We start from the raw sequence: 22628 nt of genomic DNA, 5'->3' as shown, positions 1-22628 counted from the left end.
ATTCCAGGACCTCCCTGGCAGCATTTGTTAAATGACTATAATAGGAAGGTGAATGGAACTTTTCCTGTGAATCCCAAACCTGTTACCAGAGCCCAGAGCAGCCTGTGGGAGCAGGCAAGGGGGACCGTGACATGCAGGCCCTGGAGAACTTGCAGGAGTCGCTATAGGACACTTCCCTCAGAGACTCAAATGGGCGCCAGAGCCGATGCTACTGCTTCGGATCCCACCCAGCCTCCCAGGCGCTGTACGGGGCAGGCCTGATGCTGCCCCGAGGGGGCTGCCTTCTGAGTAGGCAGAGGCTGTGGGGAGATGCTCTGTCCCTGTCAACATGTGGGCCCATGGAGTTGGAGATGCAAGGGACGCCTGGGTGGCTCAGTCGGTTAAGCTCCCAACTTTGACTCAGGTAACAATCTCATGGTCTGTGAGTTCGAGCCCTGCGTTGGGCTCTGTGCTGACAGCTCAGAGCCTGGAGCCTGCTTTGGATTCTCTATTTCCCTCTCTCTTCCCCTTCCCCACTTGCATTCTCTTTTGATCTCAAAAATAAAGAAATATAAAATATTTTTTTAAAAGCTGGGGATGCGCGTAAGGAAGAGAGAGTGGAATTTTGTTTACCTATTTCTGTTTGCTTGGGAAGCACATGGGATCTGTGGCTGAGCTGACCGTGGCAGGAGAGAACTGAAGAGAAATGACCTGGAGGGGCTGTGACACAGCCCACACTCCCACCATGAGTCAGGCAAGATGTGACCCAAAGGACTGAGTAGATGTCATAGAAGGGGGCTTGGGGTGAGTTGGCTGCCACACCACTTACAGAAGGGGAGCGTTCTCTAGCTGCAGGAGCAGGGAAGTGCAACGTAAGCAGAGGGACGTGTACGGGGGGGCAAGGACGTGATGTTAGGGCCGGATGTCCCCTGTCAGCTATCAGTGGGGAGGCTCCAGGGAGGCCTCACCCACCATGCCCAGCAGAGGGAGAGCATCTGAAGGCAACCACAGAGGACATTAGTGGTCAACCACAGTGAGCCAAAGAAGCAATGACAGCTTCAGGGAGAGAGCCATGACCCCTGAGGCTAAGCAAAGAGTGTTGACTTTTCTCTCACACCTCCTCATGTTTCCAACACTGAGCCCAGACGAGAGAGGAGAAGAGGAACAGGGGTTAGGGACAGGAGACGGGCGTACAAAGCCACTCATGTCTCCATCTCTGTGCCAAGTCCCTTGAACCCTGAGTCTAATCTTGGTTGGAGAGGAGAATACTTTGAATCAGAAGACAGACTTCAAACTGGTTTGGACTAAATGTTTCATCAGCAAGCAGAAAGTTATGGAATCTGGCCAAGGTCATCATGAGTAAAGAAGAGAGACTTGATGGACTATGGTTGACACCCACAGTTAGAAAAAAAAAAATCAGGGCGCCTGAATGGCTCAGTCGGTTAAGCATCCGACTCCTGATTTTGGCTCATGTCATGATCTCAACGGCTGGTGAGATCGAGTACCCGGTCGGGCACTGTGCTGACAATGCGGATCCTGCTTGGGATTCCCTCTCTCCTTCTCTCTCTCTCCATCCCGTCCCCCTCCTCTCTCTCTCTCTCACAAATAAATAAACTTTAAAAAACAAAATCACAATTCTTTTCTTTTTATACTGTGGTGACATTAGACACCACAGAAAGCTGTGACATCAGTATTAGTCCACTGGCACAAACTGACAGAGTCTTTGATGCTATCAAGATGAGAGACAGACACACCTCTGGATTTGTATTAGTCAAAGGTGCTACTGCTTCCAAAAGAAACACCTGCGCTTTTTAAGTTCCTAGACAGCTTCAACTGAGAGATCATGAGGAGCTTGGGCGCCTCCTGGTTTAGGCTCACTCACCTCGGAAAGCCAATCTGTCATGGAGCCACTGCCGTCAGCCATGATGGAAGTGACACGCAGGTCGCCTCGGCCCTGAGTTCCCACAGCCTTCCTGGGACATCTCTATAAACACTTGCTGTTACCACTCCCTGGATCCCCAGCCTCTGGTCTCTGCAGTTTCCCTCCCAGTGTTCTCCAAACTTAATTTCCACCTCACTTCTGAAGGGACCTTGCTCCCCAACCCCCACCCCAGCCTACCCTCAGTCTCTTTATATCTTTTGTTTCCCTTTTAAGTCTCACACCCAGTGGACAGACCCGCTTCCAAGATTATCCAAATTTCCACAGCCACGGTATCTCATGCCAAAAACATCATTAGTATTAAGTGGAGAGATGAATGGCCTAAAAGCACAGACGGCCTCTCTTCACATACGAAAGAAAAATAAGCGAGATCTCAAACAGAATTAATGATATCAGCTGGTTTTCTTTGGCTTTCGGTCACTTATTAGCTGATGAAAAAGTTCAAGACGATTACATGTTCGAGGGTTTTGTTAAATGGAAAAATGGAAGTTTTCGGTTTTTATTCAATTATTTTTTCCTCCACAAAAACCTGCTGCCATAGTCCTTTCACCTTCCAGAGATCCTGGTAGTAACTTAAATTTCTTTTTTTTCCCCTCGGTTCTCATTTCTCATCACTGCTTTTGCAATGCAGTGGCTGAAATGAGAAGACGCACACTTTGCCAACAACGAGTAGGGAAACTTCCAGACACTCGGAATATTTCCTATCAGCATCACTCTCCAAAGAGCGGATGTGCTGGACAGCACTGTGCTGTTACCTCTGCCTTTGGCTTTTATGACTCTCTTGCCTTTCACACTGACAGCTCTTCCAGATTTTCTCCTGTCATTTCCAGAGTCCCCTTTACCTTCATAAGCAACTGGTTCTCACTGCCTGGAATTTCTCTTTCTCTTTCTCTTCTTTAAAGTTTATTTGTTTTGAGAAAGAGAGAGAGAAGGACAGAGGATCTGAAGCAGGTTCCATGCTGACAGCAGAGAGCCCGATGCAGGGCTTTGAACCCACGAACCGAACCATGAGATCATGACCCGAGCCCAAGTCGGACCCTTAACCAAGGCCTGAACTACCCAGGCCTTGCATCAGATTTTCTCACTTGGCTACAACCTACCTTGCACACAGTAGGACATCAGTAAGTTCCTGTTAAATAAGCACATTGAGTTGCAATAAAAGAAACAACATGTGAGAAGGTAAAAAACGACTGTTTCCTCAGAGCTGTTCTATGCACCCAGCTTGTTTTGAATGTTGTGAACTCAGTGAGGTAAAAGCACTGTCTTTAATCAGAGCCTTCAGCCATATGCTGTTAGTCAGGAGGGGGCTCTCTCACATTTCAAGCAGATGTGGGAACACAGCCATAGATGCTGGGTCATTCTTCCATGATACGAACGGTGTGACTGGTCTGATTCTGGTAATTATACCTTCCTACATCAAGTACTGGGCCAAATCTAAACTTTGTTTCCAGTGCAAAGCCTCTCCTCCCCTCACAAGGTCACACCTCTTGCTCCTCCTCTTTCTCGTTGGTTATGGTCTCTCTTTGCTTTATCACTCAGGGCCTTTGCTTTTTTTTTTTTTTTTTTTTTTTTTTTTTAAGAAAAGGGTTTATCTGCTTTTTACATTCACACATGCTTCAAACTTCTGAAGACCCTCACTGGCTTTCAGTCATGTGTTATTACAATGGCAGCACTGGGTTGGGCTCAGCTTTGAGCAGCAGAGCGTTCAGCTGATGGGCGAGACTCCGACTTCACTTCTTGTGGAAACTCTGCGCGCTCTAAGGCAGCCCTTCTGGATCCTGTCTCAGGTGGCTGGGGGCAGGGAGAAGAGCCTCCTCACCCCTCTAGTGGCTCTGCTCCCCAGCCGTTTTGACCCTTGCACACACAGACCATGGTAATACTTGTGAGGCACGTAGGGCCACATGACAAGGCCGCCTGAGGCTGTAGGGTACAGCGGCTGGCCAGCCTAGACCCTGCCTCACCTGCTTGAGGGGTCGGGGGAGCAACAGCCCTACCTGAGGTCTCCCTGTAATCAATTCAGGGCCTTCTGAAAACATTCGGGAAGCTCAGTCCTGCCCTAGAGAAAGGAGGCAAACCACAGCCCTCTGTCTCTAGTCCCTTTTGACAGCCTTCAACACTCAAGGAGAAACTTCTAGGGCTCTTTATGCCAACATTTGTGTGGACTTCTGGAAATACAACTATATCGACTTAATTCCTTATTATCTACTATAATGGAAAAAGCCGACTTCATCCATATCTCTTCCAGTAAACGAAATGTCCCTTTTTTTTTTTTTTTTTTTTTTTGGTTCATTACTTGATAAACGCACTTCTCTCTTCAAAGCAGCAGGGCCCGCGTACCTGTATGCACCCAAGGTAGCCATGCTGTGAGGCTACATGAACGGCACTGTTGCCATCTTGGTCCACTTCATCCAATGAGATGCCCTGTTCTTGCATAAACTGAAGAAGCCAGAGAAGAATTTTCTCCTGTAAACACACAGACAGTTGCAATTAATGGACCATCATGTCGTAAAAGTCTAAAATAAAGACAGAGGAAAACACAACTTCTAACTTGGGAAGCTTAAATAACCAGGTTGACCCCCCTCCGCAGAAAATACCCATTCATTCTGAACTGAAAAATCCATGCCTCTCTCTGACTCAAGTCAATGAAAGAGGAACACTCAGAGAATCTTAAGAGGGGGAAGTCAGAAATGTCCTTGTTTAAAACTGACTTCCTCTATGGATGTAAAATTGATGTGTAGAAAGTTTGAGTCCCTCAAAGTCACACACCTAAACAGATTCAAATTGAAGGCCAGAATCTAAGTCTTTTGATGCCAAGGAAATGTTTGTGCTCGTTTGTTATCCTGTCTTTAGGGTTCAAGAATATTATAAAATCTCAGACACTGAGATAACCAGCTTTTCCTTTGAAGTCGATAATGCTTCAACCATGCCTTGATAATCCCAGACCTCCCGCAATCAACAGGCTGTCAGAGAGAGCAACGGCTGAAGTTGCTTAAGTAGAAGAACCTCACCAAAATAAAACCAGAACCTTCTGGAATTTTCTGACCAAATGTTGTTGGGGTTGTAAAGGTAAAAGTTGCCCTCTTTCTGTTTTAAAGGGAGGTTGCCTGATGTCTGAACACAACCTTTCAAGAGCAAAGACAAAGAGTGCTCAGTGTGTTGCCAAAATCCGTTTGCATTTTACCCACTGGGTCTTTTGTGGTATTTTCATGTTATGTTTGGCCTCAGGAGAAAGCAGGGGGATGGGATTTCACTGTTTTAAAATAGAAGAATTAAATATAATGTTAAAAAAAATAGGAAAGCGGGAAAAACAACAGCGTGAAGTTTAGTGAGTGGAATTTGACATTTCAAAAGACAATCACGTGTTTGAAATAGCCTTGAACCTCTCCTTAGCCTTTTAAAGGATTTTTTTTTCCCAGTTGCTTGCTCGGACTGGTCATGAACTTTTATACTTTTCTGGATTAAATTTGCCTTCACCTTCTGAACATGCCAAGTAATCTGCTAAAGGAATGTCGGATAAAAACAGCCAAGTCCTTTAATGCTTCACCCTTCATGGGGGGAGCAGGGCACTGTTTATGAAGGCATTGGTGACACCAGTGACAGAGCGAATATTCCCACCATGCTCTTTCCACGTGAGCAAGCAGGGAGTAAGACCCCTAAAGAGCAAAAAGAGAAAAATGTAATGAACGCCTCTAGCCTACCAAGGAGGCACCCAGGGGAAGCACGGTGTCAGCAGCAGAAGCAGACAAACCTTGTAGAACATGGAACTCTGAACACCCCTGGAGAATGAGGTGGAGAAGGGCCTGGAAGCCAGGGCTGGGAGCTAGAATCTGGTTAAGGGTATGGCAATGTACTTGCCCTCTTCTCTGGAGGCAAACTTGGAACAAGGTGGGGCTGACTGTTGGACCAGAGCATGTGATGTTCGATACACACAAGGTAGAATCACTGTATTTTTCCTAATTAGGAAGGGATATTACTTTTATTTGGAGCCAGATTCTGCCATGTGATCTCAAAGACCTGGGTGAGCAGACAGATCTCAGGATAAAAAACAAAGCCGACTGGTTTGAAGTCAATGGCTAAGACAGGGAAACATCAAGAGGGTAGGCTATCAGGGTGCTTGGGTGGCTCAGTCGGTTAAGCATCCGACTTCGGCTCAGGTCATGATCTCACAGTTTGTGGGTTCGAGCCCCGCATCAGGCTCTGTGCTGATAGCCAGCTCAGAGCCCGGAGCCTGTTTCAGATTCTGTGTCTCCCTCTCTCTCTGACCCTCCCCTGCTCATGCTGTCTCTATCTCTCAGAAATAAATAAAAAGCATTAAAAAAAAAAAAAAAAGAGGGCAGGCTGTCATGATTTGACTGGTGAAAAAGATGGCTCTGTCATTTCAGTGGGTCATTCTTAGGTGTGTGGTCACTTGGCTTGCTCTGTGATATTAAACCAGGGCACCTTAACATGGCAGAGTGAGAGAGATTTTAGGAATCATCCTAAAATTCAAACACCCTTGTTTTATAAATCAGACAGCCAAAGAAGACAAGTATATATTCTCTGATATTCTAGCAGCACCCTTCTTTAGCAAGTAAAGTTTAGAGGAACACAAGACAGTCAGCAATAGCCTGCACGTCCCTTCTTGTCAGGCATATTTTCATATTTTTCACTCAGTTAATAGCACAGTGGATAAGTCTACTCCACATGTACAGAACATGCCCTTGACTATAATCCACAGTGTTCTGACTTTTAATAAAAGGGTTGTAAGAAACGGAACACTGCATTACATATGACTAGAAATTTTCCCCTGTAGAAATATGGAGAAGAATTTCTGATGGCATGGATAACTCTTCCTTATAATTAAATTCTAATTGAAGATACAAGGCTTGTAGAAAGGAAGAGCCATTATTCTACTGTTCAGAAGAAGGAAGGTCTTTGCCCAGAGTCTCAAGTTCAGTTTTGTGTTCGGTACTGGGTAATTTACTTTAATAAGAAGCTAAGTAATTAGCCTGTTCTTTGATAATCATCATGGAAACAAAGGTCTGGAATGCTGGGGTTTTGGTAAAAGCACGTTCAGCAACCACTATCAGAGAAAATGCCGTTTTCTGCTCTGATTCTGGAGAACATGCCAGCAGAAACTGATAGGCCTATAACATAGTGACTTATTTGACAAATATCTAGTAAGGAGAACAAATACAACTATTTCTTCCAACTAAGAAGGGCCTTACGAGATGCATGTGTATCAAAGATATATAGGTAGTGATGTCTACCTCCCTTCTTAGACAGTTAGCGCTCTCATTCTGTGCACACGTGCATGTGTGTGTATGTGTCTGTCAGGGAGATGCTTAAAGAAGATGCAATTTCTGATTTTCATTTTCCCATAATTCACTGCTTTCAGAGAACATCCAGTGCAGTCATATGGATCGAGGGGCTCTTCTGTATTATTTCCATCTTACAGAAGGCCTCTCCAACCTCACATTCTACCCATCCGCCCACACACGCAACTAGACATTCAATTTTTAGCCATTGTGAAAACTTCCTTCATGTTCTGGTTTTCTTTTCTGGGGATCTTTCTACTCTTTTGATAGCCTGTTTTACTGGGGCATTTTGCATGTTGTTAAAGGCAGTGCAATTCATTTAATGAGGCAATCATTACATGTAATTTACGACATTTGCTGCACAAAGTCTCATAAAAAAATGTAAGTGAAAAATGCACCACAGGTTTCTTAGTGCCATCAATCAGTAAAGTATCTACAGTTTTTGTTCCGACCGTACGTTCTGAAGGTGGCAATTTCTTCTGCAATCCTAGACATCAAATCTACTATACTATCAAAGGTATATACTTCAGTCTGGTTTTTGAGATGTTAACATGTAAAAAAAGGGTCAGCCATACTTTCATGGTTCATGTATTGTGAGACAAATGCAGAATCCAGAGACGTAAAATGTGACCAAAAAGTGTATCCGGGAATTTGTTAAATAGGTCGAGGCTTAAATCATTCTTTGGCAAGTTTCCCGTATGTTTTACTTACGGTGAAATAAGTCAACTGGACAATATTGAGATCAATAAAACAGGAAACTGGAAGAAGCCCAAGTATCCTAAGAAGCAACATTTATCTAATGTCTACTATGTGTCAGCAATGGGTGGTGGTCATGTGGCTTTTTGCCACCTGGCAAAGAAAGTTCTTTTTCCACGTTAAAGATGAGCAAACTGAGGTACAGAGAGATCTTTTCTTTTTTAAAAAAATAAATGTCTCCAAGGACCCCGAGCTAGTAAATGGCAGAGTTGGGATTTAAGTTCAGATGCGGTGCCAGTGTTCTCCGGGTCTCTGCTTTCAGTCTGCTGAGTATGAGTGTCTGCAACCACTCACTGACCCACGGCCCCTGATTCTGTAATGGACACGCTCATTTTGCACCCCTTGGGTCACAGAAAGCATGGTTAACAGCCCATCACCCCGTGGGTTCATGGCACTCCATATCACATACGCTGTTTCAAAGATCATTCTTTGGAGAGCAGATGGGTGATCCCGCGAAGCTGAGGGGTTTCTCTTCCGCTTTCGTCTGCAATCACAGCGCTTTGAGTGTTGTTTACTTATTTCTACGCCGTGACAGTGAAACAATCAAGTCCACAGTCTATTTCGCCTTTTGAAAGTCAATGGTGGCAAAACAATCTCACGTAGCCCCTTATCTACCTGCCTAATGCTGTTCATGACCGTTTGTAGGAACTGCTGAGTCTTTCCTTTTTTTTCAAAAAGTGTTCCTGATTTTCCTATCCTTTTGTTTCTGTTTTGTTTTGTTTTGATCTGTACCAGGGTCAACATTTAAGACGCTGAATGCGGGGCACCTGGGTGGCTCAGTCTGTTACATGTCCTGCTGTTGGTTTTGTTCAGGTCATGATCTCACGGTTTGTGTGTTCAAACCCTGCGTCAGGCACCAAGCCGACAGTGTGAAGCCTGCTTGGAATTCTCTCTCTCCGTCTCTCTGCCCCTGGCCTGCTCGCTCTCTCAAAATAAATAAATAAACACAAAACATAAAACAAAATGCAGGATGCACCCCTTGTAAACAGAGGTGATCTTGGTACACGCTGGGTGCTATGAGGGAGGTTGTTTTCATAGCAGAATATTCTTACCAAAAGTTACAGAGGAGGCTCAGAAACACAGGGGTCCCAAGGAACAAAGATCCCACCGAACCAGTGACAGGAGCAGAATGGGCTGAAGCCTCCAACCCTCTGAGGGCACAAGAGCTTTGAGGGAGTGTGGACCAGACCGTCAGAACCTTCGTGGCGAAATAAAAGAGCCCCCGTGACACAGCTGGTGGCTCTGACTTGAGATGATTCTGTCTCTACTGTTTGGCCAGCAATGTCTTTCTCCAGGGACAGCAAAGCAGGCCGGCTGGAGGACATCCCTGCTTTTTCCAGGAGTTTCCCTGCAGTTTGCACCTCCGTGCTCCCTGTGGCTAGCGCTGCTCCATGCGACCAGGCAATGGAATAATTGCACCCTCTGAGACTTCATGTGTCAAGATGAGGAAAATCAATTCCTATCGTCCTAAGATCTATCACTCCAGGAGACCGCTAAAAACTGCCGCTGCCCTGCGGTCCTGGAGTCTTTAAGGTAATTTTTGCGAGAAAAAGGACACAAGTTGGGAATCAAATAGAGCCCGTTCTTTGAGAATCTATATGAGGGGCAGAGGGCAACCAAAATAAACCAAGGGAGGAATTTTCCTCTGTACTATCCTTTCCAGAGGTATTTACTGAAGAAACAAAACCAGAGCACACTCAAGTGCCTGCCTGATGCAGAAAAACCTGCATGTGCTGAATCCATTAGAAAAAATGTTGAATAACAGTCTTCCTTGTGAAAATATTAGCCTTGTAACGGTTCCAAGTTCAGCATCTCCACAGGTTACCTGTTACATAAGTGCCTGCGGCGGGCGCGGGATTGCTGGGCGGAAGAGGATTCGCGGTTCTAAGGGGCTTCGGTGCTTCCCACTTGGGGAGGAGTGCTCCCCGAAGGGCGCTGCGGGGCTGCCCTGCTCAGAGCTGTACTCTGGGGCATTAAAAATGCCTCTCAGTTCGCAACAGCAACCTGAAGGCTGATGCTAGCACAAGGCAAACGTTTGACATGGCTCTTCCGCTACGTCCCCGATTTCCGTTATTTTCCTCTAGCCACGCCATCAGCCAACCAGCCCCACAAAGGGCATATGCTCTTTTTCGGTCCCGACAGCTTCACAATGATGAGAAACCCGCCGTGAGAGGCGAGCAGAGACGCTGGCACGCCTAGGCAGCATTTCCCGACACAAAGAATGCCGGGGGCCCAATTATTTACTTAGAGTTTCAGAGCAGCAATGCAATCCCTTCCTCCTTCTCTTTGGCAAGCTCTACCGGAAGCGCAGGTAGCCTTTTCCACTGGTATGGAAAATTCCTTGCGAGGCTGTAGATAAGCCGATGGAATCAGGGACAGTTTGAGAATAAAGAACATTCAGTTTGGTACTGAAAGTGATATACGAAGATTATCAGTGATTACATTCTTTTGGTCATTCGAAAATTCTATTGTTTCCTTTGCCAGGAGAAGTGAAACAAGGGCGTCCTTAGCAAATGCTTGGTAACTATCGTGGCTGTTTGTGGAATGCTGTGACTGAGGCTCGGACGGGCAGGACACTGAGAAAATGGAGTAATTCTTTCAAAGACCGTGGCTTTGACAAATGTTCAGTGTTCTTTCTGCTCTTTTCTTCATCTGCTAAGTTTAGTACCAGGTACTCACTTCTTCGATGAGCTGTGTATTACAGTGTGTTGTTAGAATTGTAAGAAAGTCTTCCTCAGTTAGATCAATGCTGTTATAAATGGGCTATAGGAATTATCTACACAGGCAGACACAAAACAGAATCTGGTCCTAAAATCAGAGGGCCTGAGCTGAGATGCAATCTTTGCTTACTGGGCACTGGAACAAGACAGGGCAAGTCACTTAACTTTCTTCCTTGACTCTCGTCTATAGAATGAGTACAAACAATAGGATCCAACAGGGTTATTTTAAGGAATAAGTGAGATAATATACACAAACTCCAATGGCTTGGTGCCTGGCACATATAGTGAACATTACATATTAACGTATATATATGTGTTATATATACACACACACACATATATAGACACACACGTTGTATATGTTATATATGCATTGTATGTTATATTTATATATATGCTATATTTATATATGTTATATATATACACATACATATATACAAACAAACACCCACTCGTACCTACATACATATGTATAATTTATATTAATTGAAGTTACCATGGTACAATGTGAACTATCACCTAACATGGACTCCCACTAAAGAGAAAAGCCGTAGTCATATTCTCCAAGGGTATTTCTTGAACTTGAGATTGTCATGCTCGGAAAAGCATAATCTCTTGTTAACAATACCACAATTTACTGCCACTGAGAATGTTTATGAAGCCAAAAGGGATATGGTTATATGTACGAGAAGCAATTTTCTTCGCCACAAACAAATATGATTAAATCTATTTTAATACAGTGCTGACTTTATTTATTTTTTTAAGACTGAGATTGGCATTTTGTGGTTCCAATTTTTTTAAAAATATAATTTATAACGTATCCGTCTCAAAGGGAGTTACTGATAGTTTTTGTACTCCATACCCCGGAGTGTGATCTGTGTACATAGATTCCTCATACTGGGATTTCCTAGTATAGAAACTGGCTGTAACTGAGACTGATCGAGTTAGTGTGTTGGCTCATCTCTAATAGAGATTTACTTGATTAGTATCTTACTGAAGATTTTTCCCCTTTAACTGTTGGATACGAGAAAATGTAGCATCTTCCCTTTTGATGAAAGTTAAATGCATTTATTGCAGACAATTTGGAAAATACTAAAAAACAAAAAAGGAAGATAAAAGCCACTTGTAATTCCACCTTGAGTGATAACAGCTATGAACGTGTGGCAGAGCTTGTTTTCTAACCTTATTATTTACGTCTCTTCCTCCTTTTCTAGATTTCAAAGTTGGTACCAAATTACAGGAATGGTTTTATAGCATACATTTCAATAGTATATAATGAACATTTTTTCCCATAAAATTCCATCCTATGTATGTAACTTCATTATTTATCCAATATCTTATTGTGAGATATTTAGGTTGTTTAAAACATGTTTTTCACTTAAAAAGATGACAATGAAATGATTGCTTATAAATCTGATTATTAGAAATTCTTCATACCTGACCAAAGCCACCTGCGTAATGAATAAGGCTTGGAAAATCCTTAGAACAACTCAGTTCGGCAATGGCCTCAGTTTCACTCACCATCCAACGTACACACTCCAACTGACCATTCTAGATTGACAAAAAGAAGAAAGAAATTCAAAGTAATTCAGGTTTGAAAAATAAGTCATAGGGGCATCTGGGTGGCTCGGTCGGTTGGATGTCCGACTCCTGATTTCGGCTCAGGTCGTGATGTCACAGTTCATGGGATCGAGCCCTGTGTCAGGCTCTGTGTTCACAGCTCAGAGACTGCTTGGGATTCTCTCTTCCTCTCTCTCTCTCTCCGACCCCTTCTTGTTTGTGTGTGCATGCAGTCTCTCTCTCTCTCTCTAAGGCAAATTAAAAAAACAACAAACAAATAAAATAAACTTAAAAAAAAAGAAAGAAAACCTCACAGGAGCACCTGCATAATTCAGTTGGTTAAGTGTCCAACTCTTGATTTTGGCTCAGGTCATGATCTCATGCATGAGGTTCGAGCCCCACGTCAAGTTCTGTGTTGACAACACAGAGCCTGCTTGAGAGTCTCTCTTTTTCAACCTCTTTCTCTGCCTCTTCCCTGCTCATGTTCACTCTCTCTCAAAAAACCAAACAAACAAAAAAAAACCCCACAAAAAAACAAACAAAAAGGAACAACAACAACAAAAAACCCTAAAAATTCATAGATGGTAACTTTGCCAAGGGAAAAAAAATCTCGTGACTTTTGGTTCTTGTATTTGCCTTAATTTATTTGTAATATAAGGAGATCACCTATTACATTTCTGATCTGTGGCTTTGACTCAAAAGCAGTCAGAGAATTTTTACTTAAGTGCATTTTCATAAATTTAATCAGTTAGTTTAAAATCACTTTATTGAGGTATAATTTTGCATGCTATAAAACATACTCTACCCTTTTTCAAGCATGTGGTTTGATGAATTTTGACAAATATATACTCTCTTGTAACTACTGCTCCAATCAAGATACAGAACAATTCCATCGCTCCCCTCCCCACAATCTCTAGGACACCCCTGGTCTTAGGTCCTCACCTTTGCTCCAGGCAACCACTGATAGAATTTTTATTTTATTCTTCTGTGTCTCGCTTCTATCACTCAGCATTCATGCCTCTGAGATTCATCCATGCTGCTGCTTGCATGAAAAGTTTGTTCCTTTTTATTGCTAACAAGTATTCCATTATATGAATATACCGATATCTGTTTACTCATGGACTGTTAGAATAGGCTTTTACCCTTGAGACTTTGAAATGGCAGGATTCCAAAAGAAAGAAAGAGAAAATAATCCTATTATACTGGCTCAAATGCTACCTTCATCCAAGGCTTGGGTGGCTCCGTCCCCACCCTGGCTCTTTCCTCTGGTGCTGAGATCCCATGCTGTACAAACCAGGAAGGCAGCTGTGACACGTATAAGTCATGAGGACCCAGACTTGGGAATGGGTTTAAATCCTTAATCCACTACTTAATTATAAGACCTTGAATAAATTGCTTCTCCACTCTGACACTCCATTTTCTCATCTGTGAAATGGCAGGGATAGCAGTAATGAGCTCACACAGTTACTGCGAGCAGCAGATGAGACAAAGCATGTGAGAGTACTCGGGACACAACACTTATTACCTTTTACTAGTAGCGCGCTCTTTTAGATCCTCTATAACACAAATGAGATGTTCAGCTAACTTCCTGGTTTGCCCAGTGTGGGGCCTTAGCCCAGGAGAAAAGACCTGGAAGCCTATTCTAGACATAAGATGCAGGAGGTAATGTGCTCATTATTCATCTACACCAATTTGGATATTGGGATTTCAAGCAGTCAAGTCCCAGCTATTTGCAGGCAGAGACGATCCTTCTGCTGGGGGAATCTAGCAGGTTCAGGTGTGTGCCAAGTACCTTCCACGTGCCCCCTGTGATCTGTCTCCTCCCTCCATTGCCCTCCGACAGCAAGGTCGGAGGTTACTTTAGGTCTTTTCCCTTTTCTTTTTTTAATGCTGGCATTTACACTTATATATTTTGTTCTCAGCATTGCTTTAGCTGCATAGTATATTGCTTAATAGATTGCATTTTCAAATATTTTCCAGCATCTCTTGTACTTTCTTCTTTGATAAGTCATTATTCTGGAGTGATTTTTCTGGATATGTGATTATTAATTATTCTATTAATTCCAGACACTTGTGAATATCCCACATTTCCTTCTGTTACTGACTTCCAACTGCATTTCACTATGGTTAAAAGGGCATACTTTGCATGACTCCAAGCCTTTCTAATTTACTGAGACCTGTTCTACAGCCACACATATGATCTATTCTGGAGAATGTCCCACATGTACTTGGGGAGAATGCACACTCTTCTGTTGCTGGGTAGAATGTTCTGTTAGCTGTCTGTTAGGTCTAGTTACTCCAGAAGGTGCCGTTGAAATAAATGTATTAAGTGATAAAATGCTGATACAAAGGTGGAAGGAAATAGATTGCAGTTTTGAATGCATGACTTGCCATAAATAGCAATACCAAGAAAACAAACAAACAAAAATGTTATCACATTCTGACAGGAGACTGTTGCCTGTGGAAGTCTCTGAGACTGGGGTCACTCCCTGGACGTTAAAAAGGAGTGTCAGGGGCGTCTGGGTGGCTCAGTCGGTTAAGCGTCCAACTTCAGCTCAGGTCATGATCTCACGGTTCATGGGTTTGAGCCCTGCATCGGGCTCTGTGCTGACAGCTAGTTCAGAGCCTGGAGGCTGCTTCAGATTCTGTATCTCCCTCTCTGACCCTCCCCTGCTCACGCTGTCTCTCTCTCTCAGAAATAAATAAAAAACATTTAAAAAATTTAAAAAAAGAGTGTCAGTAGATTATGTCTTTGGAGTCATTTTCTCACCAGACCAACATGGTGTCTTTGAGCTTGATCAGAAAGGATGGAATGAGAAATGAAAAAGAAATTAAGGTTATTTCATTCCATGTCTGTTTAGCACCTAAAATAATGTATCGTGTTGGCCCCATGTGAGAAACACAGTGCCCTCACCTTACAGAAATCTTTCTTTCCTGTCATTTTGTCGAACTGTTCCTCAAGGGCACTCAGTAATGTGCTAAAGTGCCACAGTATTTAGTGTTGGGTTCCCCCAGAAAACTCTCAATAAATTCTGGTAAGAATTTATTACGTTCCATGTAAGGAGTTTAAGTGGAGGGGAGAGGCATTCATAAGCCTTCAAAGCCCCTTTCTTCAGGTAATCTTTTAATTTGATACCCTTTCTCTGACTCTGTTTCCTGTCCGTCCAGGCATATTATCTCGGCTACTTTTGCCATTTGTACTGAGTTTGTTGTCTTTCATAACAGCAGGGCTCTCAGAACTATGTTTAATGAGCTGAAACACCAGCGGCTGGTCACTGGTGTTCAAAACAAGGTCCTAAAACAGAAGAGTGATGACTTCTTATAACTCCCTTGACTTCACCAACTCCTATCAAATTACACTGAATGGACTGAGGCAGGATTTGTGTCAGGACCAATTTCCAAAGGGGGTGGCACTTACAAAAGATTTGTATATACTGCGTTTGTAAATTCTACATTAAATGAAGAAACAGAAGATTTCCCTTTCTCATATCATTTGCCTGTAAGTAAAAATATGAAAAGTCTGAGACCCCTTTTCCAGAAGGGCTTTTGAGTCTTATGGGTTTGATATGTGTTCTTCATTAAAACAAAGAAACAAAATGCACTGCCATTTTATTCTTAATCTTATTCTTTTATTCTTATCCTTATCCTTACCCCCATCCCTCTCCCTATCCCTACCCCTATCCTTACTCTTACTCTTATTCTTCTTATTCAGTAATCTCTACCCCCAACATGGGGCTTGAACTCAACTCCAAGATCAAGAGTTGCACACTCTTCCAATTGAGCCAGCCAGACGTCCCCAAATGCACTGCAGTTTAAACTTCCATGCCGATTATGTGATAGCATTTGTTGACTAGAGGAGTTTACGAAGAATGAATTAACAACATGGATACCGTAGAAGGAGTTTATACCCGGGTGGCTTAATGACCACCAAGTTTCTTATGTACTGTCCTACTCTGAAGACTCTTAATCTATGAAAACAAGCATGAGGAGATATAAACAAAGAAAAAAACCCCTTTCTCTGCCAACTAGGCACTAAGATATCCTCCATAAACTAACATTAGCTAGAAAAACTAATGAGAACTGTATTTTCTAAACACTAAAACAGCAAGGCAAATGTCAACATTTATTGGCATTGCATGAATATTCTATTCATCACTGACCCATGTCCATTGATGACCAGACCCAACTCCTGCCTTCTCATAGGAGTCGGATTTAGGACTAGATCCTGAATTTGCCACCCTGCACTTGAATTACTGGTAATTTACCTGCCTTATCTACCAGGCTATCAGCTCTTTAAGATAAGGGACTATGTCTCATTCAAAGTTGTACTGCCATCATCTCACATAGTACCACCTAGTTCGACAGTTCGACACATTGTCGAACTCAACTACTGTGCACCTTGACTTCCCATCTAATTTCTCTTTCTTCATGAGGGCTGCCTATAGTACCGCTCTTAATGTGACAGAGCAACATTCACTAGAGGAAAGCAGTATCTACCAGGGTCGTAGATTACTTATTTTATAAAAAAATATTATTTTCTATACTATCTTTGCAATGGTACATTATCACTGAGTAAAATTAAATAAAACAGAAAGCAACTTTTAATACGTAAAACTTTACTGCATGGTAAACAAATTAAAGATGCAAAAGTTCAGATTGCTTAAAAAATATATGAGGGGTAGGCCAGCAACCACTTGTTTTTAAAATGTAACATGTTCTTCAGTGAATTCACAAATAGGTTTCTTTAACTAGCAAGTTCCCCTAGTAAATTTCAAAAATAATTCCATTTCTAAAAATTATGATCATTCAGTTTTTAGAAGACATAACTAGCAAAACACATACGTAGAAGCACAAGCTGTATTATATTTCCCTGAACTTCACTTCTGGCTTCTTCATAAATATGACTGAATTCTACATTTATCTGCCAAAGATCTTACAAGTAATTTTAGTTTAATAGCTAACCTTCTAGTGATGTGTTATATTTTACAGAGGCACTTACGTGCAGTGCTATAAAAGACCATGTTTCCCTGACTCACAATGTCTAGGTTTTAACTCTTTCTCACTTGGCATTAATCTGTGTGGTTTTTGACTGAGAGCATACAGCGCTTAGCCAAGAGCTAGACTCAAACTCCGCACTGACCCTCTGAACAACTCTGGGTCCTGAAGACATTTCAACTTCAGATGTGATCCATTAGAAGCCTGCTTTAGTATCTGAAATACTCCTAAGAGCTATCATTCCTTAAAATACACCTTTTCCTCATTTGTCTCGCTCATTATATTCACATTAGGAAAAAAATGAAACTGTCTCAGATAAACCCAGGTGTGGTTCAGACTCTGAGTTGCCGTCACCAGCAATAACAAAAGTTCTGAGGACTGCCCTAGAACATTTTACGTCCTCTTTATTAGCTGACTCGAAGCTTACCCTCATTGCACCATAAGTTGGAATGTAGTCTCCAAATCTCAAAGTAGTTAGTAACTGAAATGATTACTATCTTAAATGTCGTATGCTCATTTGTCATTTGCTTGGTATACTGCGCTCCTCTTTCCCTATACTCATCTTTCCAAGTTGGCTCACTAGGAATCTTACAACAGCAGTCATGGGATTGGGGTCACCTGGGTGGTTCAGTCAGTTAAGCATCCAACTCTTGATTTTGGCTCGGGTCATGGATCATGCTCTCACAGTGTGTGGGTTTGAGCCCCATGTCGGGCTTTGCGCTGACAGTGTGCAGCCTGCTTGGGATTCTGTCTCCTTCTCTCTCTGCCCCTTCCCCGCTTTGTATCTTTCTCAAAAATAAATGAAAATAAGACCTAAAAAACAACAACAACAAAAAACCCCAACAACCCAACTGTTAGCTGTGGAGGGTGCAGCCCCCAACTGATCACCTTGATGGCCAAGCCCGCTGGAGTCAATCTCTCCACATTCCGCTCACTGAGGCAGTCCTCTCCCATCAAAGACGTGAGATGCTGCAGACATTCCGCGTGTCCCTGCGATGCGGCCACATGTAAGAGATTGTTGCCGCTTTCATCATGAATTTTGTCTAGGTTGTCAGCAGCGAGGTGTGGCTGTACAAACAGTTAAGAGTAGAATGCTTAAGTCCATAATCAGAATGAGGTACTCTGGAGGTTCTGCTGTGGACACTGGGAAGAAGACATGAGCTTCCAGAAACTTTGGTGGCAATCCTGGGGGTGTCATAGGTCAGAATTCCTTACCATCAGTTCTGATGACTGTCCATTACAGAGTTTGCTATACTTTCCTTGAGAACATGAGTTCTCAAGAGACTTATCTTCATGGGAGACATGGTGACTGGGATAGGTCAGCAAGATCTCCGAGGCTCCAAGCTGGCTTTCTAAACAACTGCACTGACATTTATGGTAATTGGCAAATTCCCTTTCTGTCTACTCCACTCGGCTGCTAAGTGCTGACAGCCAGACGTGTTTTATTCTCTGTTGTAGGTTTGCTGAATAAAGGAACCACTTCTCTCAACCATCTGGTCTGCCTTAAACTATGGAGAATTGGCTTTGATAGCAAATTCCATGATGGCTGCCATGACTAAGTGCCACCACGGGGTTCTTCTAGACACTTCTAGACACTTTCGCCCCAGAGAGACTCTGGGGGCATCTGGAGGCTACCTGGACTTTGGTTTTCTCACCTGTAGTAAAACTTAGTTCCCTGTATTAGTTCCATGGTTGATAGAGGCTGTTGGGTGAATCGAGAGGTGTTATCACTTGGGAAATGTGAAAACATGGGATGGACAAAAGGCAGAAATGAACCAGAGAGGAATAGAGAGGAAGAGCCAGGAGAAATGGGAAAGCTATTTTCAGCAGAAAAAAAGTTTGTATTTCTTTATTTAGTAAAACTGTTCAATCCTATCATCCTATAACAGTAAGATTTGGGATAATGGACCAAGCACATTGTACTTATCCCTGTAGAGCTTTACCCTGAGTGGAATGGCACTGCCAAGATGTGATGATTTTCTTGAGTGAGACTTTAATTAACATCATGGTATCAGCCCAGGCTTGCTACTGTTCGATCCAAGTCTGGAAGCCAGAAAAGAACAATGCAGGCAGATGGAGTGTGATTTCGGCTGAGCTCTCTCAGAGCCGAGGCAGAACAGACTTTCCTCACGTCACGTTAACTCCGTGACCAGACCTTTTGGAAAAGCTTCTTCACGCTCTCTAGACATGCCACGCTGGGACTGAATAAAAGCCCCAAATAGGTCAGAGGGCAACCAAGCTCTAGGGTAAGCCTCTATCTGCAAATGCTCTTAGACATCCTGGTCCAACTCTTCTGAATAATGATCAGGGTAAAACAGAAGACCCTCTGTTCATGGATCTGGCAGGTCCACCAGCAGCAAGGAACACACGCCCCCACAAGTACATGAGGGGGAACATTGGGCACCATTTGGAAAGGGGAAAGAAAGACATTAAGAGTCACGTTAAAGCAAGCACTGGACTTGTTGTGTTTTTATTTTAGATTATGTGTCCTATTCTAGTCAAAGTCCTGCCAAGTTAAAGAGGAATAATGCTCACTCTGTAGCTGTTTATGTTCCCCCTGTACTAACCCAAAGGTGGATTTTAAACTTCAAAAGGCATCTCATCAAACTAAAGCTACTAGTAAAGATTAAGCTAGAATGGGAACAAATGGTCATCATTCTATTACTCATGAGTGAAGCTGATAAAACTGGAGTCTCTAGGTTACTGAATTAGATCATACTCACCAGGAGAGATATCTGTCCTTCTTTAACGATGTTCAAGATGCTTTTCCCTTTTTTCAGATACTCACTCCTTTCTTCTGGGCCTTGGGAGCTGGTCCAGTTCACACCCCCAATGTGCTCTTCCAATTTGGGTTCCGTGGCAGAGGACTGCAGATGGAAGTCCCTGAGCTGGCAGTCTGGCGTTGCCTTCTCGCGTTTTCGACTGTGAGGATCACTAAAGGTCTTGTTGAGGAAATCCTTGCTCTGGTTTTCGGGCTCATATGCAGAGCCACACTTCACCAGAGACGGTGAGCTCTCAGATTCTGCAGCAGAAAGCTTTTGCGGGTCACGGATGACGGACGGTGCTTTACTCAAGTGAGGGCTTTTCACGGGAGAAAGAACACAGAATGGCGTCATGGTGGAAGGTGAGCTCTCGGCACTTCCGGTAGAGCAGGCTTTGCCAGAAAGGCCATTGATGGTCGTGCACAAACCCAGAATTCTCTTATCTGAAGTCACCTTGGGAAAAGGGGCCAGCTGTTGACTGGATTTAATGTAAGGCACATCCAGAATCTCATCCATGTCAAGGTCATAATGCTCCAGTTCACCCAGCAAGGTGCTGGGCTCGGTGCTTTCGCTTTGGGGGCCGTTGCCTCCTTCTCCAGGGCTGAGCTCCTCAGGCTGGGTGCCTGGCTCCAAATCACTCCCTTTCTGGTACTCCACCTTCTGGTTCTTTTGGTCATCACTTTCATTGTTGTCCAGAGTCTCTGGCTGGTGTTTCAGCGGGGAAACTCGCTTCACGGGACGGAACTTACTGTACACATCAGCGATGCCTGTGGGCTTCTGTGTGTTTGCGATGAGAGCCGACACACTGCAATTCCAGCTCGAATTAGAAACTGTTTTGAAATACATAAAAGAGGAGAGTATTAAACGGAAACACTGAAGATATCTGGGCCGTGCAGGCAGATGTGGACCACTCACGTCATGTTCAAAGAAAGCCCCTGTCTAAGGGGACAACTAAGAGTGAATGAAAACCAAACACAAGATATCACAAAACAAACGGTTCATACTTACCCCTAGAAAACAGCGAGTAACAGAAGTGATGGCATATTGGTTCAAAATTAATTCAAGTAGTAAGTACGGTAAAAGGAGACAGCCAAAACAACAACAAACCCTGACAGACTTTTAGGTTCATTCCCTGGATGGCTATACCTCTTTGGAAGTATTATGAGACTTGTCACCACCTTGAGGAACAGAACTAGAGACAGGATCCTCTGCGTTAAATGGACTTGCAAATTAGTTTAGGGAGAGAAGGGATGGACGTGCACATTGGCGCATATGTGTGTGTGCACACACGTGTATATCCTTAAAGCTTAAGAGGTCTCATATAAAGAAGGGGTAAATTATTTAATATTGGACAAACTCAAACGGTGCCCTACTGGGTGATTCTCTGCCACAGATGAGTATTCCAGCGAGCCAGCGTTCAGGGAATTTCACAGTGCTTTCTGACATACGCACACAGCAACATAATGTTGTGTGACATACTTTATAATGGAACACACAGGAAAGTTCAACGCTCCCCTTCATTGTTGGCAAAGCTGGGAAGAATCAGGAGGAGAGGAAGATGCAAAGGGAGAGTGAGATGTGTGGGTCAGTGGTTTTGTTTTGTGTTTTTTCTTTCTCATTTCTCTGCAAAGCTCAGATAAAGGGTGCATGGTTTGCCTTTGAGTGAGTGTCTGGTTGAGATGGAGCATACAATGAAACAGCAATGGGTCTGGGCGTTAAAGATAAGAGCACTGTCTCTCCTAGTAAGCCTCGTGAAAGGCAACCCTGTGACTTCTCATGGTGCAGGGTGACAGAACACTAGTCTTCTCCATCGTGATGATCCTGCCTCCTCTCTGGGGCACTCCCCTGACTAGACAGCTGACCTGGCTTTTGCAAACTTGTAGGTCACTGATTTATGGACTCCTCCTCCTCTCCTTCCATTACATTTACACCATCCCCCTCCGAAGGGGGTAGATTTCAGGACATGCCTTCCAACTAGGAGCCTCTCCGCTCTCTCTCTCTTCTTCTGGAACAACCACAGGTGGGAAGTATTTAATCCCAAAGCTTGTGCCTGTGTCTGCTCTTTGCTACTGGGCACAACCAAAGAATTAAGGAGATGGGGTGCATTCAGGTCTCTAACTTCTACGACAGTCTCCGCTCCCACTAATTCTCGAGTGAAAGTGGCAGAGAAGTCATAAAATGCTCCCCAAATTTAGATCACTGGTCATTCTTGCTCTTACTGGGATGTATCTTAAAGGATTCAGAGAAGTTCTGGAAGCAAGTTAAGGAGGTGAGAGTAAGTGTTTGGAGCCTGAATGCAATGTAATTGTTGGTGGATGGGTTCTTCCCTCCAAAAGAGCATAATTTCCCGTAGGGTTTCAGAAGGTCTGCACCATGTGAAATTATGGCTCTGAGACCTTTAACATATAAGAAGACAATACTATGAGCTGTGGAGATAGGCCTGGATTCTGTCCAGTAAGAGACAGGTATTAACAAGGAATGGTCCAGAAGGGAAGGGAGGTATCTAGATGCTGTTAAGCTGCAGCGTCTCTTCCCGTTTGTTGGCTCCGGTTTAAGCTGTACACAGTACTTGGCACAGAGCACACAATTAACAAATGCGAGTATTTGAATTTGAATCTCA

General features: G+C 43.4%; 1 protein-coding gene across 2 annotated transcripts in view; it reads right to left on the bottom strand.

Moving 5' to 3' along the window:
* Positions 1-22628, bottom strand: part of LOC120225219 (synuclein alpha interacting protein) — a 158190-nt gene that overhangs the window by 19884 nt on the left and 115678 nt on the right. For both annotated transcript variants that reach the window (XM_039223470.1, XM_039223471.1), the window contains exons 4-7: positions 19970-20838; positions 18135-18314; positions 12129-12242; positions 4256-4381 (exon numbers count right to left, since the gene is read on the bottom strand). In XM_039223470.1, coding sequence (XP_039079401.1) covers positions 4256-4381; positions 12129-12242; positions 18135-18314; positions 19970-20838 — 1289 coding nt within the window. The remainder of the gene's footprint in view (positions 1-4255; positions 4382-12128; positions 12243-18134; positions 18315-19969; positions 20839-22628) is intronic.

Source organism: Hyaena hyaena, unplaced genomic scaffold, assembly GCF_003009895.1.
Source record: "Hyaena hyaena isolate Hyena2069 unplaced genomic scaffold, ASM300989v1 scaffold_1355, whole genome shotgun sequence".
NCBI lineage: Eukaryota > Metazoa > Chordata > Mammalia > Carnivora > Hyaenidae > Hyaena > Hyaena hyaena.
Note: the sequence above shows the minus strand (reverse complement) of the source record. Positions and strands in the feature narration are given on the sequence as shown.